The sequence below is a fragment of the Thalassophryne amazonica genome, chromosome 14, assembly GCF_902500255.1.
Source record: "Thalassophryne amazonica chromosome 14, fThaAma1.1, whole genome shotgun sequence".
Lineage (NCBI taxonomy): Eukaryota > Metazoa > Chordata > Actinopteri > Batrachoidiformes > Batrachoididae > Thalassophryne > Thalassophryne amazonica.
This window is the reverse complement of record NC_047116.1, coordinates 96,147,196-96,165,223: the sequence shown is the minus strand read 5'-3', so window position 1 is coordinate 96,165,223 and position 18,028 is coordinate 96,147,196. Positions and strand designations below refer to the sequence as shown.

The window sequence follows — 18,028 nt, the reverse complement described above, 5'->3', positions numbered from 1 at the left end:
GTATTTACACCGTGAATAATACAGTAAATAAACAATAAATGTGCTATTTTTAATATGACTGTCCAATGCTGTCACCATTTCAGCTTTTCACCATATATTTCACATGTTAAAACAATTAAAAATAACATTTTTGACAGTTTTTAAATTTATGGTAATTCAATGTTTATTCTACAACAATAAGCTTCTTCTTGCTTTACGGTTTATTCCTGTTGCCATTTCACAGTTTTTCACTGTAATTTTCACAGACATTTTTTACAGTGAACCAGGTGTGTCCTGTTTTGTATAAACCACCCATGTCTTGTACTGCTGTTATCTGATTTAATCAAACCAGGAAACAATACTATCACTCATAACTTTTACGTGCTGCAGCCTCGTACCTCCAGTGTAACCATCTTTTTTGAAAACTTCTGAAAAACAGCAGGAAGTTCAGTGACCTAGTAGGTGGGCTCCAGATATGTAGACTGGTGTTCTACTCCTAGTCATGCAACTTGTCTGTGTCCTTGGATAAGACGCTTCACCTGTATTGTCCCACACCACTGGTTTTGGTTGTGGAAATAATCTGTCCCATGTGGGGGGAGGGAGGACTCAGAAACTCTCGTCCACTTCATGTCATGGATCCTGGGGGATAAGCACAAACATCAATGGGTTTCAGGGCCTATTTCAGTTAGGGTTAGGGTTCCTTATACACCAACCACAGCAGAATAATCACAAAATGTCTGCAAATGGGATAACCGGAGATGTACTGGAAGAGTTTGGCATGCGAGGTCTGTTAGAAAAGTATCGGACCTTTTTATTTTTTTCAAAAACCATATGGATTTGAATCACGTGTGATTGCATCAGCCAAGCTTGAACCTTCGTGCATATGCATGAGTTTTTTCACGCCTGTCGGTTGCGTCATTTGCCTGTGAGCAGGCTTTGTGGGAGGAGTGGTCCGGCCCCCTCGGCGGATTTTCATTGTCAGGAAAATGGCCGAGCAACTGCTGCTTTGCTGCATCAAGATTTTTTCAGAAACTGTGAGAGACAGCCAGGTGGAAACCATTCGGAAACTTCAGATGGCTTTCGGTGAAGATCTTATGGGCATCACAGAGATTAAGGAGCATTACAACCGGATTAAAGACGGCCCACAGCGGCAGAGGGTGCGCCGCGCTCCGAGCGGCCATCAACAGGCTGAAACGACCAGATCATTTCCAAAGTGAAGGCTGTGTTGATCCGGGACGTCGTCTGACTACCAGAGAAATGGCAAGAGAGGTGGACATAGCACTTTTTCGGCACATTACACTGTTACAGGAGATTTTGTAATGAAAGACGTGCGGTGGAATTCACACGTCAGGACGGAGCCGAGTAATGGCGCAGAACAAAAAGCACCTCCGTGTTGGAAGTCTCATGGGACATGTCCAGCTCTTCCACCATTCGGAAGATTCAGACGGCTTTGGGTGGCTTTTCAGTCGAGTGAGTATCCGAGAAATTGTCGAAGATCTGAGCATGTCACATGTCCTGTGAGACCAACACAGAGGTGCTTTTGTTCCTTGCCATTAGCAGCTCCGTGGCAAGTTCCTCCGCTCCTGTTTTCATGACAAAATCTCCTTTAACATGATCTGGTCGTTTCAGCCTGTCGATCGCCGCTCGGAGCGCGGCGCGCCCTCCGCCATTGTGCGCTGTCTTTAAACCAGCTGTACCACTCCTTAATCTGTGTGATGCCCATAAAATCGTTCCTGAAAGCCATCTGAATTTTCCGAATGGTGTCCACCTGGCTGTCTCTCACAGTTTCTGGAAAAATTTGATGCAGTGCTGCTCCAGCCGTTCAGACATTTTCCTCACAATGAAAATCCAACGAGGGGTGTGGACCACTGCTCACTCAAAGCGTGCTCACAGGCAAATGACGCAACCGACAGGCGTGAAAAAACTCGCGCATGTGCACGAAGGTTCAAGCTTGGCTGATGCAATCACACGTGATTCAAATCCATAAGGTTATTACAAAAAATAAAAAGGTCCGATACTTTTCTAACAGATCTCGTTTAGGTGGCAGATGATAGGTGACAGCACAGTCCACTGTGGAGCTCCTGTACTCCTCACACCTATTTCAGATAGGATGCTGCCCAGTCATCCAAACTGTGGTTAGCCTCAGGTAACAAGTAGTCCAGGAGATGGTCGATGACGTGTCTACACCCATCAGCCTGCAGCTTCTCCATCAGCAGCAGTGGCTGGATGGTGTTGAATTCATTGGAGAAATCAAAGAATGTCATTCTCACTGTATAAGTACATGAAACATCATCACACCAAATCTAGAAGACGTCACAGCCACCTGTTGCATCCAGGTACAAGTGAGCCCACTGCAATGGGCAGATGATGGTGCCATCCACTCGCAGATGCTCCAGCAGTCTGAAGTGGGCCAAAGGGAGACTTTCCATTAAGTTCATCATGTGTGATGTGACAGCAGATGATTGATCAGGCAACAGGAAAACATTCTGCAAAATGTAGATGTAAATTATCTGTTTGATCCAGCTTGGAGGCACCATGGAAAGTTTGCTTCTTGAGCCTGATCTATATGATGCTCTACTCTGTCTGTTGCTTGCGTTGTGAGGGAAGATCAGCAGTGACATTTTTGGCCATATGGTGCATTTCGCTGGTCATGAACCAGGATGCAGGTGCCTCAGTGTTGAGGACCCAGCAGCTGGAGAACACCAAAGACACACCCACCTGCCAGGGTGGTTGCCCTGTGTATGCTCCCAGAACTACACTTACCTCAAATTTAGCTATTGCCATTTGTAACATCTTGTCTTTTTGGAAATGTTGAACAGGTTATATGAAGAAAAAGCCATATGATGCTGATGCAGTTCAAGCGTTTATGGACCGGAAAAGAAAAGAAATGTTGAGGCGACAAGCTGAAGAGAAAATTACAAAGGAGACGTCACAGAGAGAGCAGGCCGAGATGAGAAGACAAAAACTGCAGGAAGTCTACAGGAAGCAGCGAGAAGCAGTGAAACGTTTTGCTGCTAAGCCACGTGTGGTCCCTGTAAAAAATCAACAACAGGAGACCGACAGCAGACTTTTGTTGGAGGAGGAGCAGGTGGACGAGGACGTCCCACAGACACGATCGTCTTCTCCTGCTGAAGAGGTATAAGTACATGAAACATCACCAGACCAAATTCACAACGTCTGAAATGGTTAAAATGAGTCCAAATAAATAACAAAGCTGTCATTTTTTTATGTCCAAAAAGGAACAGCAGCAACTGTCAGGAGAGTCAGACGAAGACAAAAGCTTGGCGTCTCTGAAGAGTCCTTCAAGCAGTGACCGGTGTGTGACTGATCATCCAGCTTCTCCTTCGCCCAGGTTCGCTCATTACATTCAGTTAAAGACACCTGTCTGTTGTTCTCTGCACACTCGTAAAAACCGTCCTCATTTACGTATCAACAGCTGTAGAAATCTGTCTCACCGTGTGTCCTCAGAGGGTTTTCTAAAACGGATTTATATTTTCTGCATTTAGAAAATGTGTCATAAATCCTCAAGATAGAGCTCAAAGGCTACATGTTTGCAAGATGACCACTAGGTGATGGTCATGCCACACAGTTAGAAAGCAAAGGTTGTAATTACATGTATTTTAAGTACAAATGAACCTTTGTTTAGGTTTTTTCACAAGTCCAAAAGAGATGATTGGGGACACAGCAATTTATTTTGATTTTAAAGGTCACATGACCTCATTATCTTTAGTTTTAACAGCAAACATTACCTGCTGTTCAGAGGTCTGATGTGCAATGAGACTACTATAAAGAGAAAACTTTTCTTATAACAAAAGAAACACAGAACATTGGAAATACATTGTTGCTTTCACTGACATGACTGTGGACAAGAGAAGTCAAAAACATCTGGGTATTTTTCCTTCATAAGTGGTAGAAATATTACTTGGACAGACAGAGCTTTAATTCATTTGAAAGCTTGTCTCTTAGTCTTGTCCATCCAAATTGGAAGTCCCAAAAACCAGTTTTATTTGTTATTATCTATCGTCCACCTGGTCGTTACTGTGAGTTTCTCTGTGAATTTTCAGACCTTTTGTCTGACTTAGTGCTTAGCTCAGATAAGATAATTATAGTGGGCGATTTTAACATCCACACAGATGCTGAGAATGACAGCCTCAACACTGCAATTAATCTATTATTAGACTCTATTGGCTTTGCTCAAAAAGTAAATGAGTCCACCCACCACTTTAATCATATCTTAGCTCTTGTTCTGACTTATGGTATGGAAATTGAAGACTTAACAGTATTCCCTGAAAACTCCCTTCTGTCTGATCATTTCTTAATAACATTTACATTTACTCTGATGGACTACCCAGCAGTGGGGAATAAGTTTCATTACACTAGAAGTCTTTCAGAAAGCGCTGTAACTAGGTTTAAGGATATGATTCCTTCTTTATGTTCTCTAATGCCATATACCAACACAGAGCAGAGTAGCTACCTAAACTCTGTAAGTGAGTTAGAGTATCTCGTCAATAGTTTTACATCCTCATTGAAGACAACTTTGGATGCTGTAGCTCCTCTGAAAAAGAGAGCTTTAAATCAGAAGTGCCTGACTCCGTGGTATAACTCACAAACTCGTAGCTTAAAGCAGATAACCCATAAGTTGGAGAGGAAATGGCGTCTCACTAATTTAGAAGATCTTCACTTAGCCTGGAAAAAGAGTCTGTTGCTCTATAAAAAAGCCCTCCGTAAAGCTAGGACATCTTTCTACTCATCACTAATTGAAGAAAATAAGAATAACCCCAGGTTTCTTTTCAGCACTGTAGCCAGGCTGACAAAGAGTCAGAGCTCTATTGAGCTGAGTATTCCATTAACTTTAACTAGTAATGACTTCATGACTTTCTTTGCTAACAAAATTTTAACTATTAGAGAAAAAATTACTCATAACCATCCCAAAGACGTATCGTTATCTTTGGTTGCTTTCAGTGATGCCGGTATTTGGTTAGACTCTTTCTCTCAGATTGTTCTGTCTGAGTTATTTTCATTAGTTACTTCATCCAAACCATCAACATGTTTATTAGACCCCATTCCTACCAGGCTGCTCAAGGAAGCCCTACCATTATTTAATGCTTCAATCTTAAATATGATCAATCTATCTTTGTTAGTTGGCTATGTACCACAGGCTTTTAAGGTGGCAGTAATTAAGCCATTACTTAAAAAGCCATCACTTGACCCAGCTATCTTAGCTAATTATAGGCCAATCTCCAACCTTCCTTTTCTCTCAAAAATTCTTGAAAGGGTAGTTGTAAAACAGCTAACTGATCATCTGCAGAGGAATGGTCTATTTGAAGAGTTGCCATTACTTAAAAAGCCATCACTTGACCCAGCTATCTTAGCTAATTATAGGCCAATCTCCAACCTTCCTTTTCTCTCAAAAATTCTTGAAAGGGTAGTTGTAAAACAGCTAACTGATCATCTGCAGAGGAATGGTCTATTTGAAGAGTTTCAGTCAGGTTTTAGAATTCATCATAGTACAGAAACAGCATTAGTGAAGGTTACAAATGATCTTCTTATGGCCTCAGACAGTGGACTCATCTCTGTGCTTGTTCTGTTAGACCTCAGTGCTGCTTTTGATACTGTTGACCATAAAATTTTATTACAGAGATTAGAGCATGCCATAGGTATTAAAGGCACTGCGCTGCGGTGGTTTGAATCATATTTGTCTAATAGATTACAATTTGTTCATGTAAATGGGGAATCTTCTTCACAGACTAAGTTAATTATGGAGTTCCACAAGGTTCTGTGCTAGGACCAATTTTATTCACTTTATACATGCTTCCCTTAGGCAGTATTATTAGACGGTATTGCTTAAATTTTCATTGTTACGCAGATGATACCCAGCTTTATCTATCCATGAAGCCAGAGGACACACACCAATTAGCTAAACTGCAGGATTGTCTTACAGACATAAAGACATGGATGACCTCTAATTTCCTGCTTTTAAACTCAGATAAAACTGAAGCTATTGTACTTGGCCCCACAAATCTTAGAAACATGGTGTCTAACCAGATCCTTACTCTGGATGGCATTACCCTGACCTCTGGTAATACTGTGAGAAATCTTGGAGTCATTTTTGATCAGGATATGTCATTCAAAGCGCATATTAAACAAATATGTAGGACTGCTTTTTTGCATTTACGCAATATCTCTAAAATCAGAAAGGTCTTGTCTCAGAGTGATGCTGAAAAACTAATTCATGCATTTATTTCCTCTAGGCTGGACTATTGTAATTCATTATTATCAGGTTGTCCTAAAAGTTCCCTAAAAAGCCTTCAGTTAATTCAAAATGCTGCAGCTAGAGTACTGACGGGGACTAGAAGGAGAGAGCATATCTTACCCATATTGGCCTCTCTTCATTGGCTTCCTGTTAATTCTAGAATAGAATTTAAAATTCTTCTTCTTACTTATAAGGTTTTGAATAATCAGGTCCCATCTTATCTTAGGGACCTTGTAGTACCATATCACCCCAATAGAGCGCTTCGCTCTCAGACTGCAGGCTTACTTGTAGTTCCTAGGGTTTGTAAGAGTAGAATGGGAGGCAGAGCCTTCAGCTTTCAGGCTCCTCTCCTGTGGAACCAGCTCCCAATTCAGATCAGGGAGACAGACACCCTCTCTACTTTTAAGATTAGGCTTAAAACTTTCCTTTTTGCTAAAGCTTATAGTTAGGGCTGGATCAGGTGACCCTGAACCATCCCTTAGTTATGCTGCTATAGACGTAGACTGCTGGGGGGTTCCCATGATGCACTGTTTCTTTCTCTTTTTGCTCTGTATGCACCACTCTGCATTTAATCATTAGTGATCGATCTCTGCTCCCCTCCACAGCATGTCTTTTTCCTGGTTCTCTCCCTCAGCCCCAACCAGTCCCAGCAGAAGACTGCCCCTCCCTGAGCCTGGTTCTGCTGGAGGTTTCTTCCTGTTAAAAGGGAGTTTTTCCTTCCCACTGTAGCCAAGTGCTTGCTCACAGGGGGTCGTTTTGACCGTTGGGGTTTTACATAATTATTGTATGGCCTTGCCTTACAATATAAAGCGCCTTGGGGCAACTGTTTGTTGTGATTTGGTGCTATATAAAAAAAATTGATTGATTGATTGATTGATTTCAAGAGGTGATTAGATTTTGGAGCAATCTGTCAAAAAAGATCAATGAAAACATGGTCCAGGAAACACCCTTTTCTGTTTATCTCAACCACTAGTAAACCTAGAGGGATGATCAAAAGTAGTGTTTCTCAAAGAGCGGTCTGTGGACCACTTGTGAACTGTGAGCGACCTGTAGTGGTCTATGAGTATATTAGTAAAATATCACATTTAAAAATAGTATATATTTGAACTTGAAAGTGTTTCTCAAACTGTTTCCAAATGACTTCAAAGGCTTACAGATTGAAACCGAACTAATGAACTAATGAACCAATAAACGTAGAGGGATGATCGAAAGTAGTGTTTCTCAAAGAGTGAGATGACTTCTGTCACGTGTCTCTTGTTTGCTTTGGACAGTGAGAAATCTGTGTCAGATGGTCCTGAAGTGGCGTCTCCTGGTTCTCCTCTGGAGGAAGATGAGTGTCACCAGTCAGAGCTGAAGGTCAGCAGTGAAGAAGACGCTCATGAGGCAAACGTACACATGGAGGAGAACAAGCAGAGCATCGCCACGGTACACCCACACCCCACTCAGGAACACTAGATTAGGAGTCTTACATGTCACATACATCCATTGAACGTCAAAACACTTACAACATTTGGATTCTTATCTTTTCATTTTGTGTTTTTTCACATGTATGTTTTTGTCAAGGTTCATATGACTGAGACAAAAAGTGAGACTTTGCCCGACGCCCAGGTTGTGATGACCCAGATGATGATCATGCTGGCTGAGGTTTCACAGCACGCAGATGCTGTTGCCCGACTGACCGTTGAGGTAAACAAACAGGATACGTCTCGTCTGAGAAAATGGTTCAGTTTATCATTTCTGGAACAAACATTGATTGATTGTTAAATTTTCAGAGATTAAGATTGGGTGGGGGTGGGGGGGCGTGATGTTGTTTGGCACCCCACTGTTAGGATGATCTGTGGGCATCCAAGCCCAAGGGGAAAAAAAGTTTTTACAAGTCTATGGCCTTTTCCCTGCATTTTAACACAAACTGAGAAACTCATGCTGTCTCTTCCATCATCAAATTTAATAGATCAATGAATCAAAAATCAACCAATCGGTCATTGTTTCTGCAGGGCCTTTTCCATATTCTATCATACCTTTGTGTTGCAACCCACCCCCAGTAAAAAAATGTACAATTACTACAGGAGTGTAATATCCAGTGTGAGACTCAACAAATGAATTATTTGGTCTGTGTGTCAAATTGTAATCACTCAGATGACAAAGCTTGTACAGACACATATAGCAAGAACATCCCCTGTGTCTCCTGGTGCTGTATCTGCTTCCACCGTCCTGATCCAGGAGAAAGAACAGCGACCAGAGTCCAACACCGACTCCGACAGGTACAGTAAGAAACATTTCTGTGGCTGTTATTTTAAAGTAAAGATCTGTAATATCACATGAGACAGGAAACATGAATCAAATTTTTCCTTGTTTTCCTGTTTTTCTTCAGTGGCAAAGACAGCAGCAGCACACACAGCTCTGGAAGTGTCTCCTCAACCAACAAGAAACTGAAGAAGAGCAAGACGACTTCAAAATCTACAAGTGAGGCGTCTGAGGAGAGGTTGGAGAGTGAAGGGAGCAGAAGCCCCAAAGCTCCCAGCTCATGGTCTGATGATGAGGACGTCTCCCACCCGTCACCACCTCATCCAGTGGCTGGAAGTGAGACGAGCAGCCGTGTGCAGAACATCATGGAGACAAAAGAGGAGTAAGGGCTTCTTCTTAATTCTATATAATATTACTGCTGCTTCTGTCTGCTCATCAGTTTATTATCAGGGACAGAGTGAGAAATTTGTTTTTGCTGCATCTTTGCATCCAAAGTTGCCGGCTGAGGTGGTTGTTGTTTTCACTGACATGACTGTGGACAAGAGAAGTCAAAAACATCTGGACATTTTCCTTCATAAGTGGTAGAAATATTACTTGGACAGATTTCAAGAGGTGATTAGATTTTGGAGCAATCTGTCAAAAAAGATCAATGAAAACATGGTCCAGGAAACACCCTTTTGTTTATCTCAACCACTAGTAAACCTAGAGGGATGATCAAAAGTAGTGTTTCTCACAGAGCGGTCTGTGGACCACTTGTGAACTGTGAGTAACCTGTAGTGGTCTGAGTATATTAGTAAAATATCACATTTAAAAATAGTATATATTTGAACTTGAAAGTGTTTCTCAAACTGTTTCCAAATGACTTACAGATTGTAATATACTGTTGGATTTGTAATCACACCTCTTGGTTCTGGATATTTGAGATTTCAGTGGTCTGAGAACAGGCAGTGAATGGATCATCCCTCTGATAACTTTTATTCTATCTTTAAATTATACCTCAAATTTAAAATCTGATATGAGGACTTCTGTCACGTGTCTCTTGTTTGCTTTGGACAGTGAGAAATCTGTGTCAGATGGTCCTGAAGTGGCGTCTCCTGGTTCTCCTCTGGAGGAAGATGCTGACAGGGAGCCTGTGAGCGTCTGCTCACCTGAGGTGGAAAATGACCTGGATGCAGACGTCACACCTCAAAGTGACAGAGAAGAGCTCAGCTGTTCAGGTAAATCACATGTGATGAGGGAATGAACATGTAAATCTTCAGCTGTGGGTGTTTTTACATCTTCCTTTTTGTTTCTTTCTTTTCCATCTGTCCTTTCTTCCAGATGAACAACAGGACTCAACTGGTGCTGAATATCGTCATCAGGTAGCAGAAGCTGCTCACGTTCTATGTGAGGGACTGCTGGATGTTGAGAGTCCGATGAGCATATTCATGGCTCAACAAGAGATTCTCTTCATCGCCCAAAAGCTGCAGGTGCTGTGGATTATTTTCATTCATGTCCTGCTGATAGTTTTTCTTTTCTCAGACAGCATTGCTCTCCTTTTAAATGAGCAGTTTTCTGTGTTCATTCTGCAGTTAGTAGCTCTTAGCTCCACATCATTAGGGTCAGTGCCCACATCACCTGCTTCAGGCTCATAATACGATCAACCCGACCCAGTAGGCAGCAGCTGGTCCAAACAAACACTGAACAGACTAGGAGCCAGAACACATCCAGAACCAACGACAACATTCCCTCAGAAGAAACCCCAGATCTCCTAATCGCAGTTTACAGCTAGAGTTGGTAGTCCTGTAGAGCTAGGAAGATTTGAATGTAGCACCTCTAGTTTCCACCCCCTCCACCGTCAGTGCTCCATCCAAAGCCACGCCCCCACAAAGTTGAACGCGCATCTGACTGTGGGACTCAGCGGGGCAGAGGAGAGACGACTAAAGGCCCTCTGACACGCAGTAGCACACACGTCGTTGTGATGACCCCCCCCCCGTTCACAGCTGGATGCCGTTCTTTGTTCTACCGCCTGCCACGCACTCTGCGCTGGACACTGTGTATATAAAATAATTATTTCATGTCAGATGAATCATTTTCTCTGCAAACTGGACATTGAAAACGGCTTCAATCACTTCCTGAATCACAGAGGAACACTCCGGCTTCAGCTGTTCACACCTAACAGGCTGCAGAAAGCATTTTGAGCCGTCTAAAAAGGTAATTATTTGTCATGTTTACATTGTCATGGCTTGGTAAAACAGTTGTGTGTTCTTTCCTTTTTGTGTGCAGCTGTTAAAGTATGTTAATACAGATTTAACTTTTTGTTATAATGTTCAGACGAGCTGTTTTCTGATGCGATCCCCTGACGTCACCACTCGCTCTGTTCACTTCTTCTTTACTCCATTTGATAAGCTGCACATCGTGTTGGCAATTAGATCCGCCACATAGCACGACATTTATGCGTGAAAGATTTTTTGAAGATTTCAGCTCGTCTAGTGGAGTAAAGAAGAATTGAACAGAGCGAGTGGTGACATCAGAGGATCGCATCAGAGCACAGCGCCTGTGAAGGATTATAACAAGAAGTTAAATCTGTTATAAACATACTTTAACAGCTGCACACAAGAAGGAAAGAACACACAACTGTTTTATCAAGCCATGACAATGTAAACATGACAAATAATTACCTTTTTAGATGGCTCAAAATGCTTTCTGCAGCTTATTAGGCGTGAACGGCTGAAGCTGGAGAGTTCCTCTGTGATTCAGGAAGTGATTATAGCTGTTTTCAACGGCTAGTTTGCAGAGAAAATGATTAATCCGACATGGCACAATCCAGTGGAAGTGGTAGTTTTACCTGTATGCCCTCTGCCATTGTACCGAAGTGAACTTCTTCGGTGAAATGAGATGAGTGTGCATGTGTGGAGGAGGGAGGGACAGAGGGGTGAGTTAAGCCTGGTGAAGCGAACAAGAAGGACTTGACATGAAGACATCTGATTGTTTTTTTCAGAGCGCACCGCAGGGCTTATATTGGTCGGAATTTTATCAATTGTACAGCTGCTAAAAAAAATCAGATTTTTTTTGTTCTTTTTTCTGAATACATAATGTATTGATGACTGTTAGGATAGACGGACCATTTCATCCAATATAACAAAAAGTGTTTCTGAACAGAGTTACCTACCCTGGCTTTAATCTTTGCTTGTGATTAGTAGTTAAATGTTTAGGACGATCACTCTCGACGGCTCAACACTGTGTATCTCATTTGATCGGAACTTATTCAGGCACTGACTTGATTATCTGTGTGATATTTGAACCCTACAGGACAATGAGCAGCAAGATGAGTGTGACCAGTCAGACCTGAAGGTCAGCAGTGAAGAAGAGGAGAAAGAACAGCGACCAGAGTCCAACACCGACTCCGACAGGTACAGTAAGAAACATTTCTGTGGCTGTTATTTTAAAGTAAAGATCTGTAATATCACATGAGACAGGAAACATGAATCAAATTTTTCCTTGTTTTCCTGTTTTTCTTCAGTGGCAAAGACAGCAGCAGCACACACAGCTCTGGAAGTGTCTCCTCAACCAACAAGAAACTGAAGAAGAGCAAGACGACTTCAAAATCTACAAGTGAGGCGTCTGAGGAGAGGTTGGAGAGTGAAGGGAGCAGAAGCCCCAAAGCTCCCAGCTCATGGTCTGATGATGAGGACGTCTCCCACCCGTCACCACCTCATCCAGTGGCTGGAAGTGAGACGAGCAGCCGTGTGCAGAACATCATGGAGACAAAAGAGGAGTAAGGGCTTCTTCTTAATTCTATATAATATTACTGCTGCTTCTGTCTGCTCATCAGTTTATTATCAGGGACAGAGTGAGAAATTTGTTTTTGCTGCATCTTTGCATCCAAAGTTGCCGGCTGAGGTGGTTGTTGTTTTCACTGACATGACTGTGGACAAGAGAAGTCAAAAACATCTGGACATTTTTCCTTCATAAGTGGTAGAAATATTACTTGGACAGATTTCAAGAGGTGATTAGATTTTGGAGCAATCTGTCAAAAAAGATCAATGAAAACATGGTCCAGGAAACACCCTTTTGTTTATCTCAACCACTAGTAAACCTAGAGGGATGATCAAAAGTAGTGTTTCTCACAGAGCGGTCTGTGGACCACTTGTGAACTGTGAGTAACCTGTAGTGGTCTGAGTATATTAGTAAAATATCACATTTAAAAATAGTATATATTTGAACTTGAAAGTGTTTCTCAAACTGTTTCCAAATGACTTACAGATTGTAATATACTGTTGGATTTGTAATCACACCTCTTGGTTCTGGATATTTGAGATTTCAGTGGTCTGAGAACAGGCAGTGAATGGATCATCCCTCTGATAACTTTTATTCTATCTTTAAATTATACCTCAAATTTAAAATCTGATATGAGGACTTCTGTCACGTGTCTCTTGTTTGCTTTGGACAGTGAGAAATCTGTGTCAGATGGTCCTGAAGTGGCGTCTCCTGGTTCTCCTCTGGAGGAAGATGCTGACAGGGAGCCTGTGAGCGTCTGCTCACCTGAGGTGGAAAATGACCTGGATGCAGACGTCACACCTCAAAGTGACAGAGAAGAGCTCAGCTGTTCAGGTAAATCACATGTGATGAGGGAATGAACATGTAAATCTTCAGCTGTGGGTGTTTTTACATCTTCCTTTTTGTTTCTTTCTTTTCCATCTGTCCTTTCTTCCAGATGAACAACAGGACTCAACTGGTGCTGAATATCGTCATCAGGTAGCAGAAGCTGCTCACGTTCTATGTGAGGGACTGCTGGATGTTGAGAGTCCGATGAGCATATTCATGGCTCAACAAGAGATTCTCTTCATCGCCCAAAAGCTGCAGGTGCTGTGGATTATTTTCATTCATGTCCTGCTGATAGTTTTTCTTTTCTCAGACAGCATTGCTCTCCTTTTAAATGAGCAGTTTTCTGTGTTCATTCTGCAGTTAGTAGCTCTTAGCTCCACATCATTAGGGTCAGTGCCCACATCACCTGCTTCAGGCTCATAATACGATCAACCCGACCCAGTAGGCAGCAGCTGGTCCAAACAAACACTGAACAGACTAGGAGCCAGAACACATCCAGAACCAACGACAACATTCCCTCAGAAGAAACCCCAGATCTCCTAATCGCAGTTTACAGCTAGAGTTGGTAGTCCTGTAGAGCTAGGAAGATTTGAATGTAGCACCTCTAGTTTCCACCCCCTCCACCGTCAGTGCTCCATCCAAAGCCACGCCCCCACAAAGTTGAACGCGCATCTGACTGTGGGACTCAGCGGGGCAGAGGAGAGACGACTAAAGGCCCTCTGACACGCAGTAGCACACACGTCGTTGTGATGACCCCCCCCGTTCACAGCTGGATGCCGTTCTTTGTTCTACCGCCTGCCACGCACTCTGCGCTGGACACTGTGTATATAAAATAATTATTTCATGTCAGATGAATCATTTTCTCTGCAAACTGGACATTGAAAACGGCTTCAATCACTTCCTGAATCACAGAGGAACACTCCGGCTTCAGCTGTTCACACCTAACAGGCTGCAGAAAGCATTTTGAGCCGTCTAAAAAGGTAATTATTTGTCATGTTTACATTGTCATGGCTTGGTAAAACAGTTGTGTGTTCTTTCCTTTTTGTGTGCAGCTGTTAAAGTATGTTAATACAGATTTAACTTTTTGTTATAATGTTCAGACGAGCTGTTTTCTGATGCGATCCCCTGACGTCACCACTCGCTCTGTTCACTTCTTCTTTACTCCATTTGATAAGCTGCACATCGTGTTGGCAATTAGATCCGCCACATAGCACGACATTTATGCATGAAAGATTTTTTGAAGATTTCAGCTCGTCTAGTGGAGTAAAGAAGAATTGAACAGAGCGAGTGGTGACATCAGAGGATCGCATCAGAGCACAGCGCCTGTGAAGGATTATAACAAGAAGTTAAATCTGTTATAAACATACTTTAACAGCTGCACACAAGAAGGAAAGAACACACAACTGTTTTATCAAGCCATGACAATGTAAACATGACAAATAATTACCTTTTTAGATGGCTCAAAATGCTTTCTGCAGCTTATTAGGTGTGAACGGCTGAAGCTGGAGAGTTCCTCTGTGATTCAGGAAGTGATTATAGCTGTTTTCAACGGCTAGTTTGCAGAGAAAATGATTAATCCGACATGGCACAATCCAGTGGAAGTGGTAGTTTTACCTGTATGCCCTCTGCCATTGTACCGAAGTGAACTTCTTCGGTGAAATGAGATGAGTGTGCATGTGTGGAGGAGGGAGGGACAGAGGGGTGAGTTAAGCCTGGTGAAGCGAACAAGAAGGACTTGACATGAAGACATCTGATTGTTTTTTTCAGAGCGCACCGCAGGGCTTATATTGGTCGGAATTTTATCAATTGTACAGCTGCTAAAAAAAATCAGATTTTTTTTGTTCTTTTTTCTGAATACATAATGTATTGATGACTGTTAGGATAGACGGACCATTTCATCCAATATAACAAAAAGTGTTTCTGAACAGAGTTACCTACCCTGGCTTTAATCTTTGCTTGTGATTAGTAGTTAAATGTTTAGGACGATCACTCTCGACGGCTCAACACTGTGTATCTCATTTGATCGGAACTTATTCAGGCACTGACTTGATTATCTGTGTGATATTTGAACCCTACAGGACAATGAGCAGCAAGATGAGTGTGACCAGTCAGACCTGAAGGTCAGCAGTGAAGAAGAGGAGAAAGAACAGCGACCAGAGTCCAACACCGACTCCGACAGGTACAGTAAGAAACATTTCTGTGGCTGTTATTTTAAAGTAAAGATCTGTAATATCACATGAGACAGGAAACATGAATCAAATTTTTCCTTGTTTTCCTGTTTTTCTTCAGTGGCAAAGACAGCAGCAGCACACACAGCTCTGGAAGTGTCTCCTCAACCAACAAGAAACTGAAGAAGAGCAAGACGACTTCAAAATCTACAAGTGAGGCGTCTGAGGAGAGGTTGGAGAGTGAAGGGAGCAGAAGCCCCAAAGCTCCCAGCTCATGGTCTGATGATGAGGACGTCTCCCACCCGTCACCACCTCATCCAGTGGCTGGAAGTGAGACGAGCAGCCGTGTGCAGAACATCATGGAGACAAAAGAGGAGTAAGGGCTTCTTCTTAATTCTATATAATATTACTGCTGCTTCTGTCTGCTCATCAGTTTATTATCAGGGACAGAGTGAGAAATTTGTTTTTGCTGCATCTTTGCATCCAAAGTTGCCGGCTGAGGTGGTTGTTGTTTTCACTGACATGACTGTGGACAAGAGAAGTCAAAAACATCTGGACATTTTTCCTTCATAAGTGGTAGAAATATTACTTGGACAGATTTCAAGAGGTGATTAGATTTTGGAGCAATCTGTCAAAAAAGATCAATGAAAACATGGTCCAGGAAACACCCTTTTGTTTATCTCAACCACTAGTAAACCTAGAGGGATGATCAAAAGTAGTGTTTCTCACAGAGCGGTCTGTGGACCACTTGTGAACTGTGAGTAACCTGTAGTGGTCTGAGTATATTAGTAAAATATCACATTTAAAAATAGTATATATTTGAACTCGAAAGTGTTTCTCAAACTGTTCACTGTAAAAAAAAAAAAATAGTTGAGAATACTTCAAATTTGCAGGCAACAGTCTGCACTAAGACTTTTATGTTGTGCTGATGATGAAATATGTTATAGTATATAGTTCATCATCGGCACAACATAAAAGTCTTAGTGCAGACTGTTGCCTGCAAATTTGAAGTATTCTCAACTATTTTTTTTTTTTTACAATTGACTTACAGATTGTAATATACTGTTGGATTTGTAATCACACCTCTTGGTTCTGGATATTTGAGATTTCAGTGGTCTGAGAACAGGCAGTGAATGGATCATCCCTCTGATAACTTTTATTCTATCTTTAAATTATACCTCAAATTTAAAATCTGATATGAGGACTTCTGTCACGTGTCTCTTGTTTGCTTTGGACAGTGAGAAATCTGTGTCAGATGGTCCTGAAGTGGCGTCTCCTGGTTCTCCTCTGGAGGAAGATGCTGACAGGGAGCCTGTGAGCGTCTGCTCACCTGAGGTGGAAAATGACCTGGATGCAGACGTCACACCTCAAAGTGACAGAGAAGAGCTCAGCTGTTCAGGTAAATCACATGTGATGAGGGAATGAACATGTAAATCTTCAGCTGTGGGTGTTTTTACATCTTCCTTTTTGTTTCTTTCTTTTCCATCTGTCCTTTCTTCCAGATGAACAACAGGACTCAACTGGTGCTGAATATCGTCATCAGGTAGCAGACATCCTACGTGAAGCTGCTCACGTTCTATGTGAGGGACTGCTGGATGTTGAGAGTCCGATGAGCATATTCATGGCTCAACAAGAGATTCTCTTCATCGCCCAAAAGCTGCAGGTGCTGTGGATTATTTTCATTCATGTCCTGCTGATAGTTTTTCTTTTCTCAGACAGCATTGCTCTCCTTTTAAATGAGCAGTTTTCTGTGTTCATTCTGCAGTTAGTAGCTCTTAGCTCCACATCATTAGGGTCAGTGCCCACATCACCTGCCTGTAGTGTTCAAAATAATAGTAGTGCTACGTGACTAAACAGATTAATCCAGGTTTTGAGTATATTTCTTATTGTTACATGGGAAACAAGGTACCAGTAGATTCAGTAGATTCTCACAAATCCAACAAGACCAAGCATTCATGATATGCACACTCTTAAGGCTATGAAATTGGGCTATTAGTAAAAAAAAAAAAAAAAAGTAGAAAAGGGGGTGTTCACAATAATAGTAGCATCTGCTGTTGACGCTACAAACTCAAAACTATTATGTTCAAACTGCTTTTTTAGCAATCCTGTGAATCACTAAATTGGTATTTAGTTGTATAACCACAGTTTTCCATGATTTCTTCACATCTGCGAGGCATTAATTTTGTTGGTTTGGAACCATGATTTTGCTCGTTTACTAGTGTGCTTGGGGTCATTGTCTTGTTGAAACACCCATTTCAAGGGCATGTCCTCTTCAGCATAAGGCAACATGACCTCTTCAAGTATTCTGACATATCCAAACTGATCCATGATACCTGGTATGTGATATATAGGCCCAACACCATAGTAGGAGAAACATGCCCATATGTTATATATGTCTAACATATCTCCTTCACAGATCTCACACACTTCCATGAAATAAATTCATGCTCCCGTCACACAAATGTGGCACTTTTCGTGATGGGAGCATGAACTAATAGATTAATTTACTTTTCATGATGCCATCACAGAATGACATGACAGAGGGTTACAAATTGTTGATGTGTACGATGATCATCTGAGTTTGTGTTTGTCACAGAGAGATTTCAGATGTCTGACACTTGTTTTACATTCTAACTTTTGTCTCAATTTGCTCTCAGAATCCAGTTCAGATGAGAGTGGCATCAAGAACCGTATCAGGATCCTCAAAGAAGAGCTGAGAAAACGAAAGGTCATCGCCAACCATCTGATAAAGCAGCTGAAGAAGAAGAGACAGATGGAGAGTATCAAGGTCCAGTAG

The 18,028-nt window shown here is 41.9% G+C and overlaps 2 protein-coding genes across 2 annotated transcripts; both read left to right on the top strand.

Annotated features, from left to right (window-relative positions):
• Window positions 1-2,629: 2,629 nt before the first annotated feature.
• On the top strand, window positions 2,630-7,687 carry LOC117524343 (centrosome-associated protein 350-like). The gene is made up of 4 exons (XM_034186103.1): window positions 2,630-2,705; window positions 2,799-3,115; window positions 3,219-3,331; window positions 7,504-7,687. The coding sequence occupies exons 1-4, from the start codon at window positions 2,630-2,632 to the stop codon at window positions 7,685-7,687; spliced, it is 690 nt and encodes a 229-aa protein (XP_034041994.1).
• An 8,741-nt stretch (window positions 7,688-16,428) lies between these two features.
• LOC117524342 lies at window positions 16,429-18,028 on the top strand. The gene is made up of 3 exons (XM_034186102.1): window positions 16,429-16,630; window positions 16,734-17,051; window positions 17,889-18,028. Exons 1-3 carry the CDS (start codon window positions 16,429-16,431, stop codon window positions 18,026-18,028), a joined length of 660 nt encoding a protein of 219 aa, XP_034041993.1.

Coding starts and splice junctions, on each gene's coding strand:
- LOC117524342 (XM_034186102.1), top strand. CDS start 16,429: ATGAGGACTTCTGTCACGTGTCTCTTGTTTGCTTTGGACAGTGAGAAA. Junction 16,631..16,733: donor AGAAGAGCTCAGCTGTTCAG/GTAAATCACATG, acceptor CCTTTCTTCCAG/ATGAACAACAGGACTCAACT. Junction 17,052..17,888: donor GCCCACATCACCTGCCTGTA/GTGTTCAAAATA, acceptor ATTTGCTCTCAG/AATCCAGTTCAGATGAGAGT.
- LOC117524343 (XM_034186103.1), top strand. CDS start 2,630: ATGAACCAGGATGCAGGTGCCTCAGTGTTGAGGACCCAGCAGCTGGAG. Junction 2,706..2,798: donor AGACACACCCACCTGCCAGG/GTGGTTGCCCTG, acceptor AATGTTGAACAG/GTTATATGAAGAAAAAGCCA. Junction 3,116..3,218: donor CGTCTTCTCCTGCTGAAGAG/GTATAAGTACAT, acceptor ATGTCCAAAAAG/GAACAGCAGCAACTGTCAGG.